The following is a 17,879-nucleotide window of genomic DNA, read 5'->3' on the forward strand; positions in this document are numbered from 1 at the left end:
GCTTGAAACCAATGTTTTTCGTCACTCCCGAATATTGAACAACCCGCCGTTTGTATAGCTAAATTGTCATGCCCCAAAACCCGAATCTCTTCGAGTCTCTGGTTATGACTACCTTTTTGGGGCGTGACATAAAGACTCTTGTGAAGCAAAAATATTCTCAAACTCCACGAAGATTGCCGATCATATCCTTGAATTGATGCAATTTCTTTTTAGCTGTTATCATTTGTCAAAAGGCATCTTTTAAAAAAAAAAAAAAAAAATTCTCCTTAGTTGTGTTTAATAAGTTCTTTTTAGTTGTTATTTGTTGAAGGGAAGTGATATGTTCGCCCAATTTTTTTAGTTGGGAGTTGGGACAGCCACAGGGGCGATGCCAGAAATTTTGCACAAGGGGGGCAAAAATTATAGTAATTTTTTTTCTCCAAACAAATGAAAGCAATATTATAGTTTCCAAAAAAAACCCTCGTATATATTCCATCACCAACATACATTGAGGTAAACAAAAATGACATCTTACAATTGTAGAGTGCAAAACCTAATAACCCATAAGAAAATTTTATAGGCTTCCTCGACGTGGTCTCATTTTTTGGAAACGACACATGATTGTCTCATCATCGATGTTATCAAAAATATCCTTCTCAACATATGGAATCAAGCAATCGGCCATAAATTGATCCGACATTCTATTGCGTAATCGATTCTTCAAGATCTTCATGGCAGAAAAGGCCCTCTCAACGGTTGCAGTTGCGACTGGTAAAATTAGTACCAATGTGATGAGCTTGTAAACAAGTGGATACAAGGCATGCTTTCCCTTCTCAACCATTTTTTCAGCAAGATCTCCAATTCCTTTCAAATTCACAAAGTGAGTATTGGACCTCATATCAAGAATATATGTTTCAAGTTGGTTGTCTAATTCTTTTGTAGAATACTGAACTTCTGGAAATTCTTTTAGATAAAACTTAGAGAGTCGAATCAACTTCTCTTTATCAAATGCATAAAATGAATCACTTGGATTCAAACATGCCACACATAGAAGCAACTCTGTATTTGCTTCATTGAAACGACTATTGAGCTCTTGAAGTTGCAAGTCTATAACTTGAAAGAACAACTCAACTTGAAAATGGTGCAAGACCGTTCTTTTATCTACATGCCGTCGCACTCTTCCAAGAACAACATAAGTATCAACCATGTTAGGGACTTTTATGTCATGTTTGGCACAAAATGAAGAAATGTCATCTAACAAAGAATTCCATCCATTGTCTCGCATCAATTGTAGCCGTTGTTTTGATATTCTCACTAATGTCATGGCATTCACAATATCTTGATCCTTCCTTTGCAATGCTTGTGACAATTCATTTGTAATTCCCAATAAACTTATCATCAAATGAAGGGAAAATATGAATTCAAAAGTTTGCAATGATTTCAAGAGATTATGTGCTTCATGCCTTTGATCTGAACTTAACTTCATATCTTTGACAATAAGATCAAGCACGTCAAGAATAGAGGAAAACATATATTCCAAACTAACCAGTGTTCTATAGTGGGAGCTCTAACGTGTATCCCCCGCACGTTTGAGTGTGGTCTCTTGATTAAGTCCTTGTCCATTTGAAAGCTCACCATTTTCAAATGCTTCCTTAATTTTGGCAAGTTGAATCTCCTGAAGAATATCATGGCGCTTACAAGAACCCCCAACCACATTTACTACATTTGTAACTAAAAAAAAGAGATCGGAGATGTTCATATTTTTCTTTGCAACACCAACTAATGCCAATTGTAATTGATGAGCAAAACAATGAACATAGTAAGCATATTCATTCTCCTTCAAGATTAGTGCTTTAAGACCATTAAACTCCCCTTGCATGTTACTTGCCCCATCATATCCTTGACCACGAAGTCTCGATATGCTCAATTTATGCTTGGCCAATAATGCTTCAATTTCTTCCTTAAGGGATGTAGCAGTGGTGTTGGGAACGTGAGTAATACCTAACAAACGCTCAATCACATGCCCAAGCTTATCTACATAACGTATAACTACGGTCATTTGCTCCTTGTTAGAAACATCACGAGCTTCATCAACCAAAATAGAAAACAATGAATCCCCGAGATCTTTAATGATTGAGTTAGTGGTTTCAATTGCACAAGCACTCACTATATCCTTTTGGATATCTGAAGTCACTAGTTTGAGATTCCCAGGACACTTCTCCACACAAACCCTCTTTATATCTTCATTAATCATGGTCATGAACTTCAAATGCTGACGAAAGTTTCCTTGGTTAAGCGAGTCACAAGATTCATCATGCCCACGAAAAGGTAAACCTTGTTCTAAAAGAAATCGAGCATTCAAAACTGAAGCATGCAAGCGAATTCGATAGTCACTTTGTTGTTGCTCTGTTTGCTTATTTACCAACGCTTCAATATGTTGCTCTTGATTCCTCAAAGCTTCACATTTACTCGAAGCTTGATTATGAGCACTATTAGGACCCCCTATATGTTTACAAAATCTTTCTACTTTCTTCCAATTAGAGAACCCCTTAACAACAAAAGCATCACAACTTCCCACATGCTCCTTACTATCCGATTTAAAAGATAGCAACACAAACAATAAGCCGCGTCTTTTGCAATGCTATACTCCAACCAAGTAGGATACTCATCAAACCACTTTGGATTAAACCGCCTATTCTCTTTTCCTTGCATAATTTGAGGAAAATCATGATTACGAGGTTGAATTGGACCCATTCCTAAGTATATCATTCGAACTTTTGCCCTATCATTAGGATGATAATCAGTTATTGGCCTTCGTAATCCGGGATCAGCAGGAGGATTTGTAGGATCAAGTTCCAATCGAAATCTTTTATAATTTTCTCGTTCTTTGGTGGGGGCACTTGAAATTGTAGGAGGGGTTATCGACTTTAATGATGGTACTCTTGAAAAATATTTTTCCATACCTAAAAAAACAAACAAGAAAGACAAAGAACTTCTATCACTATATCACAAAAATATTTAATTATCAATCAGTCAATTCATACACAAACTGTGTGCATAATATGTGGAGGCTCCGAAACGAATGCTATGCTATATCAAGGGTATTCTAAATGATATCATTACTCAAAATTACATTTTTCTGGTGCAGATTGCGCAGGAGATTCAATCACCAAGAGGTTGGTTGATGGATGCTGCTTATCTATTGGAAGACATTTAGTGTCATGGAATAGTCGGAAACAGAAGACTGTAGCGAGATTCAGTGCCGAAGCACGAGTACAGGGCAATAGAAGCTGTTACCGCTGAATTTACACTGATGACTCACACCCCAACAAAAAACCCTAAAATCCAAAATTTACTAAGAACAAAAAGAACCCAAAACCCTTACTAAATAATATAAAAATGATGAACCAAAAACCCCCAAATTAGAAATTCAGAACCCTACCAGAAATCAGTTGCAAAAAAATCAAAAAATGAGAGCATATAGTCATATAGTTGAAACCCGAAAACAAAAACCCCCAAATCAGACCCAAAGAGATGATATTCCATGGTTCATCTAATCTAATCATCTTCCACCAGAACCAAAAGACTAGAAATCTAGAATAGCAGAAATGTCTGCTTTGAACAAAAAAAAGGGCAAAAATGAAAAAGGAGAGAACAAAAAACAGGGCAAAAAAATAAAAAATGAGAGAGAGAGAGAGAGAGAGAGAGAGAGAAAGAGAGGGAGAGAGAGGGAGGGAGAGTACCTGGCTTGTGGTCGGAAAAATGAAGCCGCCTTGTGGTCGGAAAAATGAAGCCGCCAGCCGGCCGGCCGCCGACGAGCTGCACGAGTAGTCGAGTAGATGGTGAGAACTGAGAAGCCAAGGCAGGCTAGGCAGCTACTGCTAGGGTTCTTTTCATTTCACCAGAAGAGGCTTTCGTGAGAAATGAAAATAAAAGGGTTAAGGGAATAAGGGGGTAAGTGAAACTGTGAAAGTAATTAAGTGAAAACAAAAAGGGGTTTTTTGTAACTTTTGTTTTTTTACAAAAACATAAGGGGGGCAATGTAACTTTTGTTTTTTTACAAAAACATAACGTTTCAAGTGCCGTCGCCCACCTCTGGTGTATTTATGACTACTCTTTTTCACTAGATTGGAGACTGTCACAAGGAAAAAAGGTGCAAATATATCATTTTCCTTTTTAGCTGTGATTTGATTGGCAAAATAAGGAATCAAAATCGGTATCCAATTCCTTTTTTACTGTAAACGGAATAGAAAATTTAAAATTTAAAATTTAATTCAAAAAACTACTAACCAAATTAAAAAAATTTCATTCGGACCAAAGCTGTATCCGAATACCACTTCACGGGGTGAGAAACAGGTTCCGGCATTTTTCTCTTTAATTCCGCCTTGGTCTCATTTCCGCCTCCCTTGATTCGGTTCATTTTTTTAAACAAAAGTAAGAATCCGATGGAATCAGAATAGGATGGCGATTATAGCACCTGATTCCGGCAATCCAAATGAACCCTTAGACCATGTTTGGCAAACATGAATTTCTTTCATTATAAATTAGTTTTTCGAGTCAAATGGCGAGGGAGGCGTGGGGCGGATTGGAGAAGGAGAGACTTGAAGGCTAGCTACTCATATATCCCTTTTCCACTGTCTGTCATCATTGGGAAAGCTAATATTTCAGGAAAAAAAATTTCATGGTAGCCAAACATGCCCTTAGGAATTTCATTTTTCCCAGTTATATATTATTTTGTTCGGTTCTTAAACTCATAAACATAGGGGAATTGCTAGGCAATTTTGTAAAGGGTGATGATAAATTCGCACCCCCTGAAGGATAATTCGCACCACTTTAAAGGGGGTATGTGGCAGATGTCAATGCTTTAACGTCAATTCACGTTACGGGGGTGCGAATTATCCTACAGTGGGTGGGAATTTATCATTGCCCTTTTGTAAAAAGTCATTTCGCAGATTACATTTACAGGAGAGAACAAACACCTAGAAGCAGATTTTTCTTAATTAATTCATTTGAATTGGCTGTTCTCTCCTGAAAAAGTGAGTTGCGAAATGGCTTTTGCAAAATTGCCTAGCAAATCCTTAAATATAATACTAGTAAAAAACCCGTGCGATGCACGGGCCGACAAAGAACGGTAAGGACCACGTGATAGGTTGATCCAAACCGTCCATGTGATGGAACACAACATAAATAGGTTGTGCCCCAAAAATCATTTCCATAGGCCGATCCTAGCCCTCCAATCTATAGATGTTTCCATAATTCCTCTTATCTTAAATCGATGGTCAAGATCACCCTATAGTTTTTTAATTAAAAAACCATAAAGAAGGGGGGTAAGATCGAAATTATACGGCTCTAATGGGTGCCTTTGTTAAAAGCATAAAGGAGGGGTAGGATTGAAATTATATGATCTAATGGGTGCCTTTGTTAAAAGCATAAAGGAGGGGGGTAGGATTGCGATTATATGAGTTGAATGGGGGCATTTGTTCAAAAAAGTCAAAAAATGTGAGGTGTAATTCTCACGGATTTTTCAAAAAAATCGAAAAAACTCTCTCTTTTCATCCCGGCTTATTAGAGTAGATAAGAAGACGAGGGATCTATATTGTTTCCTTTTGAACATTAATTAAATTCATAATTGGCTTCGCAAGAGTAGCGGCTCTTTGATGCCCCTTGGATTTCTATCCAACCACACAAATACTTAATTTTGAATGAGTGTTGCTAGCAAAATGGGCACGGGTCCTCCATCGTGACACGTACGCAACAAACAAAAAAAAGGGAAGCTTGCTAAACTCAATTGGAAATGAGAAAGGCCTTATCAAGAAATTCAATTTTGTTGGAATCATTCTTTTTCATTTCATGCTTTCAATTCACTTAAACTACCCATAAGTACATGAGCATTACACATTAAACTCCTTTATTCCTCCTTAACAAGCGTGCTAAACTAAATGGACGATGGGGAAATGAGGTGTTGCTATAGAAGAAAGCCCAACTGATGGAAAGGGTGGAGAAACCTCCATCCACCACATGGCAAGACCAAGCTTAACACATGTTCAAAATAGAATGGAAAGTGATGCCTCATCATAGCATACAATCTTGCACACATGAATAATCTTTCCATTCTACCATTATTGATTGCCCAACAGCCGTTACAATCTATTTACAGAAACTTCCAGACAACTGCTGACCATTATTACTACATTTGGAGACATGCCTAATCCTTTCATTCAATTACCATTGATTTCTCAAGACATGGCTGCAATCAATTTCCATTGACTTGCAACTTACTGTTTTTGTCTTGATACATTCCCTTTTATTGTATATTGTGTAATCTCTGTAATCTTTGATTGAAGATTGTGTAATATCTAAACTCCATATAAATATACATGCAGACAATGTATACAGACACGGTGAAATAATAAAGAGAGAGAGAGAGAGTCTTCTTCATTCTTTGTCCCTTGAATCTCTTTATGGTATCAAAGCCATTCTCTGCTCTCTGTATTTCTCCTTCATCCTCTTCAATGGCATCCCAATCCTCATTGCTTACTGCTGCAAAATACCCATATACCTCCACCCTAAACATCGGAAACTTTGTTTCCCTTAGACTTACACAAAACAACTTCCTTCTCTGGAAAACCCAAATCATGGGTCTAATCGAGAGCCAAGAAATGAATGGCTTCATTGATGGAAGCTATCCTATGCCCGACAAATTGATTTCAATCTCCTCTGCTGAAGTTGCAGGGGAGAAACAATTTGTTGAAAATCCAGAATACAGCTTATGGAGACGATCCGATCGACTACTCCGTGGTTGGATTGCTGGAACTTTATCTGAAGAAGTTCTAGGCCTAATAGTGGGCCTTGACACCTCCATCGAGGTATGGAGAACTCTTCTCGACTCGTTTGCTCTAGAGTCTCAAGAGAGAGAGCTGTACTTGACTAACTGCCTACAATGTCACTCTTTGGAAGGGAAAACAATGGCGGAATACATTCGTGGGTTCAAGGAAATCTGCAATGATTTGGCTACCATAGGACAACCACTAGGCGATCGACAAAAGGTTTTTGGCCTTCTCAAAGGACTGGGCTTGAGTTATGATTCATTCACGACCACTATGCTCAAACCCCCTATCCCTTCATACAAAGAACTTGTCCCTCTACTCCAAAGCCATGAGATGATGAGAAGCCTCCACTCAGAGAAATCCCATTATGGTGCAAATCAGCATGGGGCCTTTACAGTCCAACGTACTCAAGGATACAATGGACACAAAAATAATCGGCGTGGTAGAGGTGGACAACACAATTTCAACTCCAAAGGCCGTGGATTCTCTCCGGCTAACTACAAGCCGCAACATGGAAACAATCCTCCAAGGCGTAACCCCACCCTGAACAATCTCCATGATCAAGCACCTCAAAAGGAGAAAGAAGCTCCCATGGTTTGTCAAATTTGCAACAAAAATAAGAAAGGCCTTATCAAGAAATTCAATTTTGTTGGAATCATTCTTTTTCATTTCATGCTTTCAATTCACTTAAACTACCCATAAGTACATGAACATTACACATTAAACTCCTTTATTCCTCCTTAACAAGCATGCTAAACTAAATGGACGATGGGGAAATAAGGTGTTGCAACTAAGTTTAGGCTAGTTCTTCTTGATAGAGTTAAGCCGAAAGCCTCTCTCATGTCCAAATTCTCTGCCTTCATCCCATGTGGAAGTTTCCAATCAAAGTGGTAGAGAAGGTTGGAAAGGGCTAACTCAATGGTAGCTAGTCCAAACAACATACCAGGGCAACCTCTCCTTCCTGCCCCAAATGGGATAAATTCGAAGTCTTGGCCCTTGAAATCGATAGAATTACGAGAAAACCTTTCTGGCTCAAACATTTCAGGGTTTTCCCAATATCTTGGATCTCTTGATAGTGCCCATGAATTGACAAGAACCCTTGTCTTCTTGGGTATCTCATATCCATTGATCTCACACTTCTCCATTGATTCTCTAGGAACTAACAATGGAAGAGGAGGGCACAACCTCATAGTCTCCTTGATAACAAGTTTTAAGTAGCTTAATTCACCAATGTCACTCTCTAGTATCTTCTCCTTTCCTCTTAGAAACTTTCTCACCTCTTCTTGTGCTTTCTCCATTTTTCTTGGGTTTCTCATTAGCTGTGCCATAGCCCATACCATGACAGTTGATGAAGTCTCAGTCCCTGCCCCGAACATGTCCTGTAAAGGGAATAGATACACTTATTTCAAAGAACCGAACAAATCTTTATAGAATGATTAAAACCATTATATACTGAACTTTTTTACAGTGTGTTGACTTTAATTTTTGAGAAATACTATATTCACCTATAGTGTAAAAGAGTGGTCGTAGTACACTACAGGAAGATGGCCCAGGGAAGAAAAGGGGGAGAATATATCACATCCCTTTTCTTTTTTTTCCTTTATTTACTATTTCCTCTAACATTTCAATATAAGAAACAAAAGCAGTAATACAAGACAACAATAGCAACAAAAATTTCCAAGGTTCAATCCTTTGAAATAACACATTGCCTAGTCAATTACAAAAATATACATACCAGGATGACTGCTTTTATATTGTTGGTTGTGAGAGGAAATTCAAAGTCTCCATGCTCTTGAAGTCTTAGAAGAACATCAACCAAATCCTCCTCTTCATGTACCTCCTCATCACTCTTCATCAGCTTCTTCTCTCTGTGTTTTTTGATGATGTCCTCCAAGATCCCATCAAACTTCCGAAAAATCCTCTGTAATCTAAACTTTGCTCCGCTAATCACACTTCAAAATTTTAGCGACAGAAACAAATCGGCAACATTGAATCCCACTGCGAATTCCAATGCTTCCTTGAGCGCGGATATGAATCTTTCTTGATCCCCACACTTGTAACTACTAAAGGTGGCCCTTGATGTTATGTTGTTGGTTAATGACATAAGCATCTTGGTTAGGTTAATTGTCGGTTCATTTGCCGACGCTATGGATCGGATGAGATTTGATACCTCTTCTTCCCTCACTTTGTGATACAATTGAACCCGCTTGGCACTTAATAGTTCCAAAATGCAAATCTTTCGGAGTTGTCTCCAGTAAGCGCCGTAGGGACAAAAGACGACGTCCTTACATCCGTACGTTGTGATCTGTGCGACAAGGAGATCAGGTCTTGTGGAGAAGTTGAGATCATGGGTCTTCATGATCTCTTTAGCAAGTTCGGGGGAGGAGATTACTACAGTGGAAATTTGACCAAATTTGAGGTGCATTAGGGGTCCATACTTGTTGGCTAAATCTCTAAGGGAGTGATGTGGTAGTGAGCCTAGCAAGTGGTGCAAACTACCTATGATGGGTAGGTTCCATGGCCCTGGAGGCAATTTTGGGGTTGGGTTTTGGGTCTTAAACTTTTTCCCAACCTTCATCACCATGAACAAGAAGAGAAGGAAAGTGAAGAGAAGAGGAAAGGAGGGGAAGTGGATTTCCATGGATTGGATGAGGAAAGGAGGGATGGGTGTGTTTTGATATATGATATTAGGCTTGAAATATGTAGTTGCAAAGAGTTTCTATAGCTTTGAATGCGGATAGAATCCACAGGGAGCAATAAAGTCTTTAAGTCAACTATACTGTCTCTATATATAAGTGTGCCCTGCGTGCGGTATAAAAAGAGTTTAGAAATTGTATTATATAACCCCTGCATCACGCCAACAAGAGCTCATATTTGAATAATGGATAATTGAAAGTCTCTCTCTCTCTCTCTCTCTCACTCTCATCACCAGAGCCCGATTCTCCACCAAACACAAAAAAAAAACTACGAAAATGGCTAAATCTTAGGTCATTTCAATTTCTTCTTTATTCTCTGAATGGAAATCCATTTTAGAAGTGTTTTTCAAACAATATTTTCATCATCAATGATGAAAGCATGTGGCAGCTGGCATCTAATAAAATGTTGGATAATGTATTCCAGAAAAGTGAGTTTGGAATGAGAAACTCCAAAATTTTTAGGGCGTGTTCGGCATAGCTTCTTATTCTCGCTGTAAGGTTCTGGTAGAAATGGACTAATGAGAATCTGCAGAAGCTCACTCGGAGTCGCTCTGCAGAATCTCATCATCCGGTCTCTCAAAAATGTGAAAAATGGAAACGAACTCTACTGGGCCGTAGAGCCCGAACAAGATTTTCAGGATTTTCCTACTTTTCTCATTCATGCGCCTACAAAATAGGTGGAAGCCATTTTTATATTGGTTGCAGAACATGCCCCAATAGAAATCAAATAAATGAAAAGTCTTGGGTTGCTATGGGCACGGCCCCTAGGTATTTTAAACTATATAAATGTAAGAGGGCTTCTTAGCAAAACGGACATCGGTTTTATGAAAATAGACAATACCTTATGTTATGACACATGCTGAACTAGTGAAGTCTGTAATACAAGCTTTTTATCGGCGGCTGGAAGAGTTGAACTAGTGAAGTCTGTAATACAAGCTTACTCATCTTTCAACATCCCAAAGAGTACCATGTATAGGGCTGTTCATTCGGTTTAAAACGAACCGAATTCACCGAAAATAACCGAACCAAAATATTTCGGTTACTAAAAAAAGAAAACCGAAACCGAACCGAATTATTTGATAACCGAACTTGAAGTACCGAAACCGAAAAATGAATTCGGTTGTTCGGTTATAACCGAATTATATGAGTGTAAAATTTTGGATTTTAAAATGGAAGTAGATGCGGAGGAAATAGGTTGCAGACGACTGATTTGGGTAAGAAATACAGGTTAGAGAAACTCACTGGAAATAGGGGTGTCATCTTTGTGGTGGTTTCTCTCCAGAGTTGCTTTCATGGACGATGGTCTGGACTCACCGGAAAACCAAAGCTTCGTCGGCAGGACTTCCGGCATCCTCGGGTAGGAGGCGTGCGAATAGTGGCACCTTCGTCAGAGCCGGGCCCGTTCTCCCATTCTACCCTTCCTTAGCTGGTTTTCATAAGGAAGAGGACAATGAGAGATAAAACAGTGAAGAGGGAAAGTTTATGTGGCCGGGTGAACTACAACTCAACTACAAGATCTAGAAAGTAGAAACTGAATGATACTGTGAGAAGCTCTTATATGAGACGCGAGTGAGAAACATGATCTTGATCTTTCCGTCAGGCCCCACAAACTTGATCAGACAGTTTATATCACTAGTCAAAACGCTTTCTTTGCCACAAGCGGCTCTAATATAATCCATAGAAAAATGTCTTGAAAATTCTTCTGTCACGTGCGTTCTGTATTAAACAGCACCGCCATACGAACGCCAACCCACAAGGGTAGTAACTTGCAGAGAGCATTTAATATTTTTTAAGATATGTTGCAGACTTGCAGAGAGCATTTAATATTTGAACAGCTTTCTTTGTGTTATTTTCCTTCTTGAGAATAGCAAAAGGTAAAATAACCTTTCTTTATGTCACGTCAGGTCTTTTCCCATTAAAATATCAATTCATTGCTCGATTGTGCTGTGGGTTGTCCCAACTACCAAGTTAAAAAAAAGAGATAAATATAGTTGTGGGTTGTCCACTTGTCCCAACTCCAAAGTAAAAAAAAGATGTGAAATGGTAAATATGTGATAAACGAACACAAAGTTTGGTTTTCGGGTTAACCGAAATTTTTGTTAGAACTAACCGAAAACCGAAATTTCTTTCGACCAACAACCGAAACCGAACCGAATATAAAAAAAAACCGAACCGAAAATTACAATTTTGGTTCGGTCGGTTCGGTTATTCGGTTTTACCCAAATAATGCACACCCCTAACCATGGACAAAAGTAGAAAGGCTCCGCAGGGATTTCATCTGGGCTGGCAGTGAGAACAAGAAGAAAATTTACACTGTGGGATGGGAGATCATATGCAGGCCTAGAGTTGAAGGGGGGTTGGGCATCTGCACTGCAGTATCAGAGACATAAACTCTGCTCTTCATGCTCAAGGAAAAATATATAAAGAAAGAAAACATATGGTCCATGAGCTTTCCAAGCCGTCCTTCATGGGCTTTCCGCAGCATCCTAAAAGCCCGGGATCTCCTTCGACAAAATATATGTTACCTGGTTGGCAAGGAAGATAATATTGATTTTTGGTTCCAACCTTGGCATCCTGATGGGATCATGGACAATCTAATGTCAAAACCAGTAGAATACTCCCTGTCCTCAATCAATACTCTGGATGAAATTCACAAAAATGAGGAGTGGCATCCTCTCATCAACAAGCCTTCTCTAAGGACCGAAAAAGAGATTCTACTAAAAGCACTATTTCACAGAAGTCACTACAACAGACTTATTCGGAAGCCAACAGTTGATGGTATCTTCTCAGTTAAAAGTGCTTGGAATGTGGTTAGAAAAGTGAATTCAAGGGTTGGCTGGGAAAACTCTATATGGTTTCCGGGTTTCATTCCAAAGCAGGCACTAACTGCTTGGAAAGCTATCCAGCTGAAACTGCTCACAAGAGATCACCCCCTGTTCCAAAACAGAATTATTAATGATGAGTGTGTTCTGTGTCACTCCGGGAAAGAAACCATAGATCACTTATTCTTTAGATGTGGCTACTCTGCATGGGTCTGGAAGTCAGATACTCTGGCAGTGTGGTACTAGAAGAGCTATCAAAAGATCCCTGTCGGCTGAAGAAGAAAGGATCCGAAACAACTGGAAAGGAAAATCTCAGAACTCCACTGCAGTAAAATTAGCTTTTGCTGCTGCAATTCATAGGCTATGGAGAGAAAGAAACCAGCGAATTTTCGAGGACAAGAAATCTCATAAATCTATGATCCTGAGAGACATTCTTAGTGATATTTAAGACAAAATGAGATTCTTAAGCTTCTGGGATTCACCGGATTCACGGAAATTTCAGATATCAGTAAATTTTAACTACAAGCACAACATACATCCACTTTCTGCCAAAATTTGTAAATGGAATCTGCCGGTCCTGGGGGAACTCAAACTTAACACGGATGCGTCATTGTCCAACGAAGGACGCGGAATAGGGGGTCTCATCAGAAATCATTTCGGGGAGGTAGCTTGCTTCTTCTCTATGAATGTTTTAAAGGAAGAAATCTATATACTAGAGATCCGTGCCATCTGTGAGGGTGTAGCTGCTGCATCAAGACTGGGAATCAGACATCTATGGATCGAGGCAGATTCCTCCTTTGCCGTTGATGTTTTCAACGAGAAATCCCAGACTCCTTGGCGATCAATCACTAAATTTGACACAGCAAAAGCTTATCTTGATGGCATTCAGTGGAAAATATCCCATATCTGGAGAGAAGCCAACTCTGCAGTTGATTATCTCTCGAAACGGGACTGCCTGTGCAAAGGAGAGGATATCCCTCTCGATAATATCCCAGTTCCTCTCTCTGAAATATTGAAAAATGACGCAGAAGGCAAGGAATACCAGAGATTGTAATCTGATGTTGATAAATATCTCATTCGAGGCCGAGCGATTGGTTCTCGGTTTGGATCTTTCAATCTCTTGGGTTGAAGTTTTAAAGTTGAAATTCCCTTTATTGGGGAGTGCAAATGTAAATCATATTGTTGGCTGCCCCTCTATGGATCGTACCCGAAAAGCATCTTGCTTTAGTCATTGCTCCCATAGTTTAGCTCATCTCTGGACTATGGTATTGTTGTATCTTTTATGGGTTTTGTCATGTTGGGAGTGCGTTCCCTTTTTGTTGGCGTTTGAGCTCCCCTAGCTATGTAAATTTCGTTTTTATCAATGAATTCTGGTAGGGGTCCTGCCTAACCCCAGCTTACTGATAAAAATAAAAAAAACGTGCCAAAAGTCATTGACAATGTGTGGTACTTAACTGGGGTTAGTTAGGAGGGATTTATATGACCTTCGACGGACTTGATCAGGAGTCGGGCATATGGTGACGAGGTTTATCCTCACGGTTCTTCCGAGGAGATTGATGGTGCCTGGAGGTGTTATGGCGACTTCATGAACGATGCATGCTTCAAGAACGTCGAGGAGAACGATGCCAGCTTCGGGAACTGTGATGTATTTCCGAACAGGGATGAGACAGTTCAATCTTAAGGGGATTTTTTATGTAATGACTCAATTGGCCTTCCCCGACCAACTTTTCAATTTGTAACCTAAGGTGGTAACAATCATCTGTATCATGCCCATGATCCGAATGGAAATCACAGTACTTTCCAATCGATGCTTTTTGGAATCTGTCTTCATTTTCTTCGGAGGGATTAACATACCTTGATCTCTTATCTCAAAAAGGACATCAGATAAGGGGACTTTCAAAGGGGTATATCCAAGTCTTTCAAAGACGGGAACGGTATTCCGGTTGGCTGACCTGTCTTTGGCCCTGAATCTGCTCGATGATTTGGGCTCTTCTCTTTTTCTTTCACTAGGACCTGCTTGGTCCTTATTTCGATCCTGGCCGCAAGCATCTTCTGCTCGGATGAGCTTGTTAGCTTTAGACGCAAGTTCCTGAAAATCTCGAGGTGGTTTGAGGGTGAGGTGCATTTTCAAATACTGGTCGGTAGTGGTATGCTTCAATGCTGCTATTGTCATTTTGACATCAATCTTGACTATTTGGGATAGCTCAGCATTAAACCTAACCATGAAATCTTTCAAAGTTTCATTCTTCCCTTAACGAAGGGCAAGGAGTGCATCTGCTGGGTCGTGGCAATACCGATTATTGGCAAATAGTGTAGTAAATTGTCGATCGAACTCATGAAAAGAACTCATTGAATCAGACTTTAAGCGCAAGTACCAGTCACTAGCACTTTTCCTAAGCAAAGAAGCGAATGCCTTACACATGAAACCATCAAATGCACTACGAAGCAACATTATTCTCTTGAAAGTTTGTAAAAACTCTAACGGATCGGTGGTACCATCATAATACCCGAACCTCGCTAGGTCCATGTTGGGTCAACCGAAGCCTTCATAATATGCAATGTGAAAGGGGAAGAGGACTCCCTTTCCTATTCGTCTAAAATATCATTAGCATATGGCTTTTTGAGTTCTTGCCTAACCTCTTGAATCTGTCTCTGAAGCTCTGCGAATTGATCTACTGGCACTGAAGTCACCTCCTCCTCTTCATAAGCAGGGGGCAACCCTCGAGGTCGGTTCGAACGAACATGATTAACGCAACTCTGCGAGGGCTGCCTAACAGCAGGTTGTCGTCGCACAACAGCACAGTGAGCTCCTTCCTCAAGAGGTACCAGACTATTAGCTGAAGCAGAAACGACGCGGTCTTGGGCCCGGAGTCACCGAGGACGATGATCTTCATGCGATCCCTCACTGTTCTCCTCAGACATTTCAGGATGACCCTGAGGAGCAGGATGAATTATTGGAATCGGAGATGAACGAGGAAGGAGCTTCAAGTTCTTAGGAAGAGTTGTACGAGGCAGCGCATGTACGGTTCGGGAGCTGAGCACCAAGGGACTTAGGTCAACACTTATATATTAGCCAGTCATAAGTTGGAAGCGGGCAAGATGGTGATGAATAGCGATTGGTCCAAACCTTCGACCAGCGGTTTGGAGGAAAGAAATAGTGATTTATTCCGATGGAGCATCCATTAACAAGTAGATTCAATTGGAAATATCGACAAATTCTTGTGGGGTCCCCCATCATGTATAGGAGTGTGTACAAAAAATCAGCTCCATTTGATCAACCTAACTCTTCCATTTGTGGGGTGAAAAAGGGGGCAGATTTGTAGACAAACAGTATCTGTCCATTTTCTCACTCACAAATGGACAGATATTGTTTGTCCACTAATCTGCCCATCACCCCCATCACCCTAAGATGATCCAATGGAGCTGATTTTTGGTGAACACCCTATCCATGAAAGGGCCTTCAATTCCAAATTAATGAATGCTTTGGATCCCCCCAACAATGTGGGCCCACCACTATTTTTGCATTCGAGCGCATATAAGCTTACCTGCACTCGAGCACATAAACTCTTTACTCTCTCTCTCTCTCTCTCTCTCTCTCTCTCTCTCTCTCCCTCTCTCTCTCTCTCTATATATATATATATATATATATATATATATATATATATATATCGGATCTGCGTAACATGGAGATCGGTTCTTGTTGAGAAGTTGAGATCATATGTCTTCATGATCTCTTTGGCAACTTCAGGAGAGGAGATTACTACAGCAGAGATCTAGCCAAATTTGAGGTGCATAAGGGGTCCATGCTTGTTGGCTAAGTCCCTATGCTCTGTTTGGTTGCCGGGTTTTTTTGTTCCCGGGAGTTATGTGGGAGAAAAAAATACCCTGGGAGATAGGTGGGAAAAAAAAGAGTCCTGGAAGTATCCTGGTAAAATAAAAATCCCATGTTTGGTTATGTGGGAGAAAAAAATACCCTGGGAGATATGGTGGGAGAAAAAAAAACCTTTGTTTGGTTGCTTGAACTGTTGGGTAGAAAAAAAATTCTTCTCAAGCTTATTTTTGGTTCCTGAGTTTATTTTGGTTCCTGGGGTTATCTTGGGATGGGATGAAAAGGCAATCATTACAAAAGTGGGATTAAAAAATTCACCCCACAAGTAATCATTACAAGAGTGGGATTAAAATAAACCTAGTGCTAAAAGGCAACCAAACATGGGATGAGACCAAAATTTAACTTACTCTCCCACAAAACTCCCAGGCACAAAAAAAACCCGGCAACCAAACAGAGCAGGGAGTGATGTGATAGTGAGCCTAGCAAGTGGTGCAAGCTAGCAATGATGGGTAGATTCCATGGCCCTGGGGGCAATTTGGGGGTTGGGTTTTGGGTCTTAATCTTCTTTTTTTTTTTTTTTTTTTTGATAACGAAGGGTGTCCCCACCCCCTTCGGGGGTAAAAAAACGAGAAGAGGAGAAAAGTGAGGAGAAGAGGAAATGAGGGGGAGTGGATTTCCATGGAGTGGAGGGAAATAACTGTGTTAGTTTGGATGTCTAATATTAGTCTTGAAATTTGTAGTTGCAAAAGGGGTGCAAAAATATCTCTGAGTCAATTCTTTACATAGTTGGTATAAATTGTTTTTAGAAATTGTATTATATAATTCCATCATCACCCTAACAATTACGTGGACGTTTGAAAAATTGAAGTCTCTCTCATGGATAAAACAATATTTGCCTCCTTGAATTGATGTTTTTTTTTTTGGCTGTTGTCATTTGTCAAAAGGCATCTTTTATTTATTTATTTTCTCTATAGCTGTGTAATAAGTTCTTTTTAGTTGTTATTTGTTGAAGGGAAGTGATATATTCACCCATTTTTTTAGTTGGATTATCCTATGTAGATGACTTGCAGGGTGCAAGCTATTTACATTGTCGCCCAACAAATGAACGGTTTCAATCATCCTATGGAGTGGGCCATAGTAAATTTTGAAAATTACTAGATTACCCGCACGCACATCACAAGATCTTGGGTATTGTTGGAATTTTCAAAGCAAAAAGAGATCCTATTGGGGCGCTTGGAATTTAGTAAATCACTAGCATTCTTGGCTCATCCGATACTCACGGGGTAAAATAGTGGCTCCCATCCATTAAAACATAAGGTGTAAATAGTGGACCTGCTGCGCCAAAATGAGGTGCAAAACTGCAAATTGAGGGCTCCACCTTATCATGGGTTGGGGGGAGATGGTGGGCCCCACCTTCCAAAACATGAAGCGTAAAATGGTGCCCACCCCATCAAATCATAACGTTTAAAATGGTGGACCCACTCTATGCATGGGTTTTGGTAGAGATTTTCTGTTCGGCTTTGGCATTCACGCGACAAACACGCTCTGCCAAAGAGGGGCATCTATATACACCCCATTTTGACCGAACCCTAAACCCTTGCTTTTGTTAAAAAATCATTTAAATAGGTGAATATGATGTCCCAAAATCAGTCCTAGCATAGGTCAGGGTCCCATTTAGGTCCCTCTAAAATTTCAGAAAAATCCGTCACGGTTTGCATAGCAAACG

General features: G+C 39.9%; 3 protein-coding genes and 1 pseudogene across 4 annotated transcripts; 1 reads left to right on the forward strand and 3 right to left on the reverse strand.

Annotated features, from left to right (window-relative positions):
- Nucleotides 1–553: 553 nt before the first annotated feature.
- Nucleotides 554–1,510, reverse strand: LOC143869921 (uncharacterized). The gene has a single exon (XM_077376470.1). The coding sequence runs from the start codon at nucleotides 1,508–1,510 to the stop codon at nucleotides 554–556; it is 957 nt and encodes a 318-aa protein (XP_077232585.1).
- Nucleotides 1,511–1,546: 36 nt separating this feature from the next.
- Nucleotides 1,547–2,733, reverse strand: LOC143869922 (uncharacterized). The gene is made up of 2 exons (XM_077376471.1): nucleotides 2,598–2,733; nucleotides 1,547–2,481 (listed from the first exon to the last, which is right to left on the reverse strand). The coding sequence occupies exons 1-2, from the start codon at nucleotides 2,731–2,733 to the stop codon at nucleotides 1,547–1,549; spliced, it is 1,071 nt and encodes a 356-aa protein (XP_077232586.1).
- Nucleotides 2,734–7,378: 4,645 nt separating this feature from the next.
- On the reverse strand, nucleotides 7,379–9,447 carry LOC143863316 (desmethyl-deoxy-podophyllotoxin synthase-like; annotated as a pseudogene). The gene is made up of 2 exons (XR_013240866.1): nucleotides 8,542–9,447; nucleotides 7,379–8,185 (listed from the first exon to the last, which is right to left on the reverse strand). The product of XR_013240866.1 is annotated as a desmethyl-deoxy-podophyllotoxin synthase-like (transcript).
- Nucleotides 9,448–12,778: 3,331 nt separating this feature from the next.
- Nucleotides 12,779–13,378, forward strand: LOC143869923 (uncharacterized). The gene has a single exon (XM_077376473.1). It carries the CDS (start codon nucleotides 12,779–12,781, stop codon nucleotides 13,376–13,378), a length of 600 nt encoding a protein of 199 aa, XP_077232588.1.
- The last annotated feature ends 4,501 nt before the right edge of the window (nucleotides 13,379–17,879 follow it).

This window comes from Tasmannia lanceolata, unplaced genomic scaffold, assembly GCF_043159265.1.
Source record: "Tasmannia lanceolata isolate RefF3 unplaced genomic scaffold, GAP_Taslan_0.1 ptg000003l, whole genome shotgun sequence".
Taxonomy (NCBI): Eukaryota; Viridiplantae; Streptophyta; class Magnoliopsida; order Canellales; family Winteraceae; genus Tasmannia; species Tasmannia lanceolata.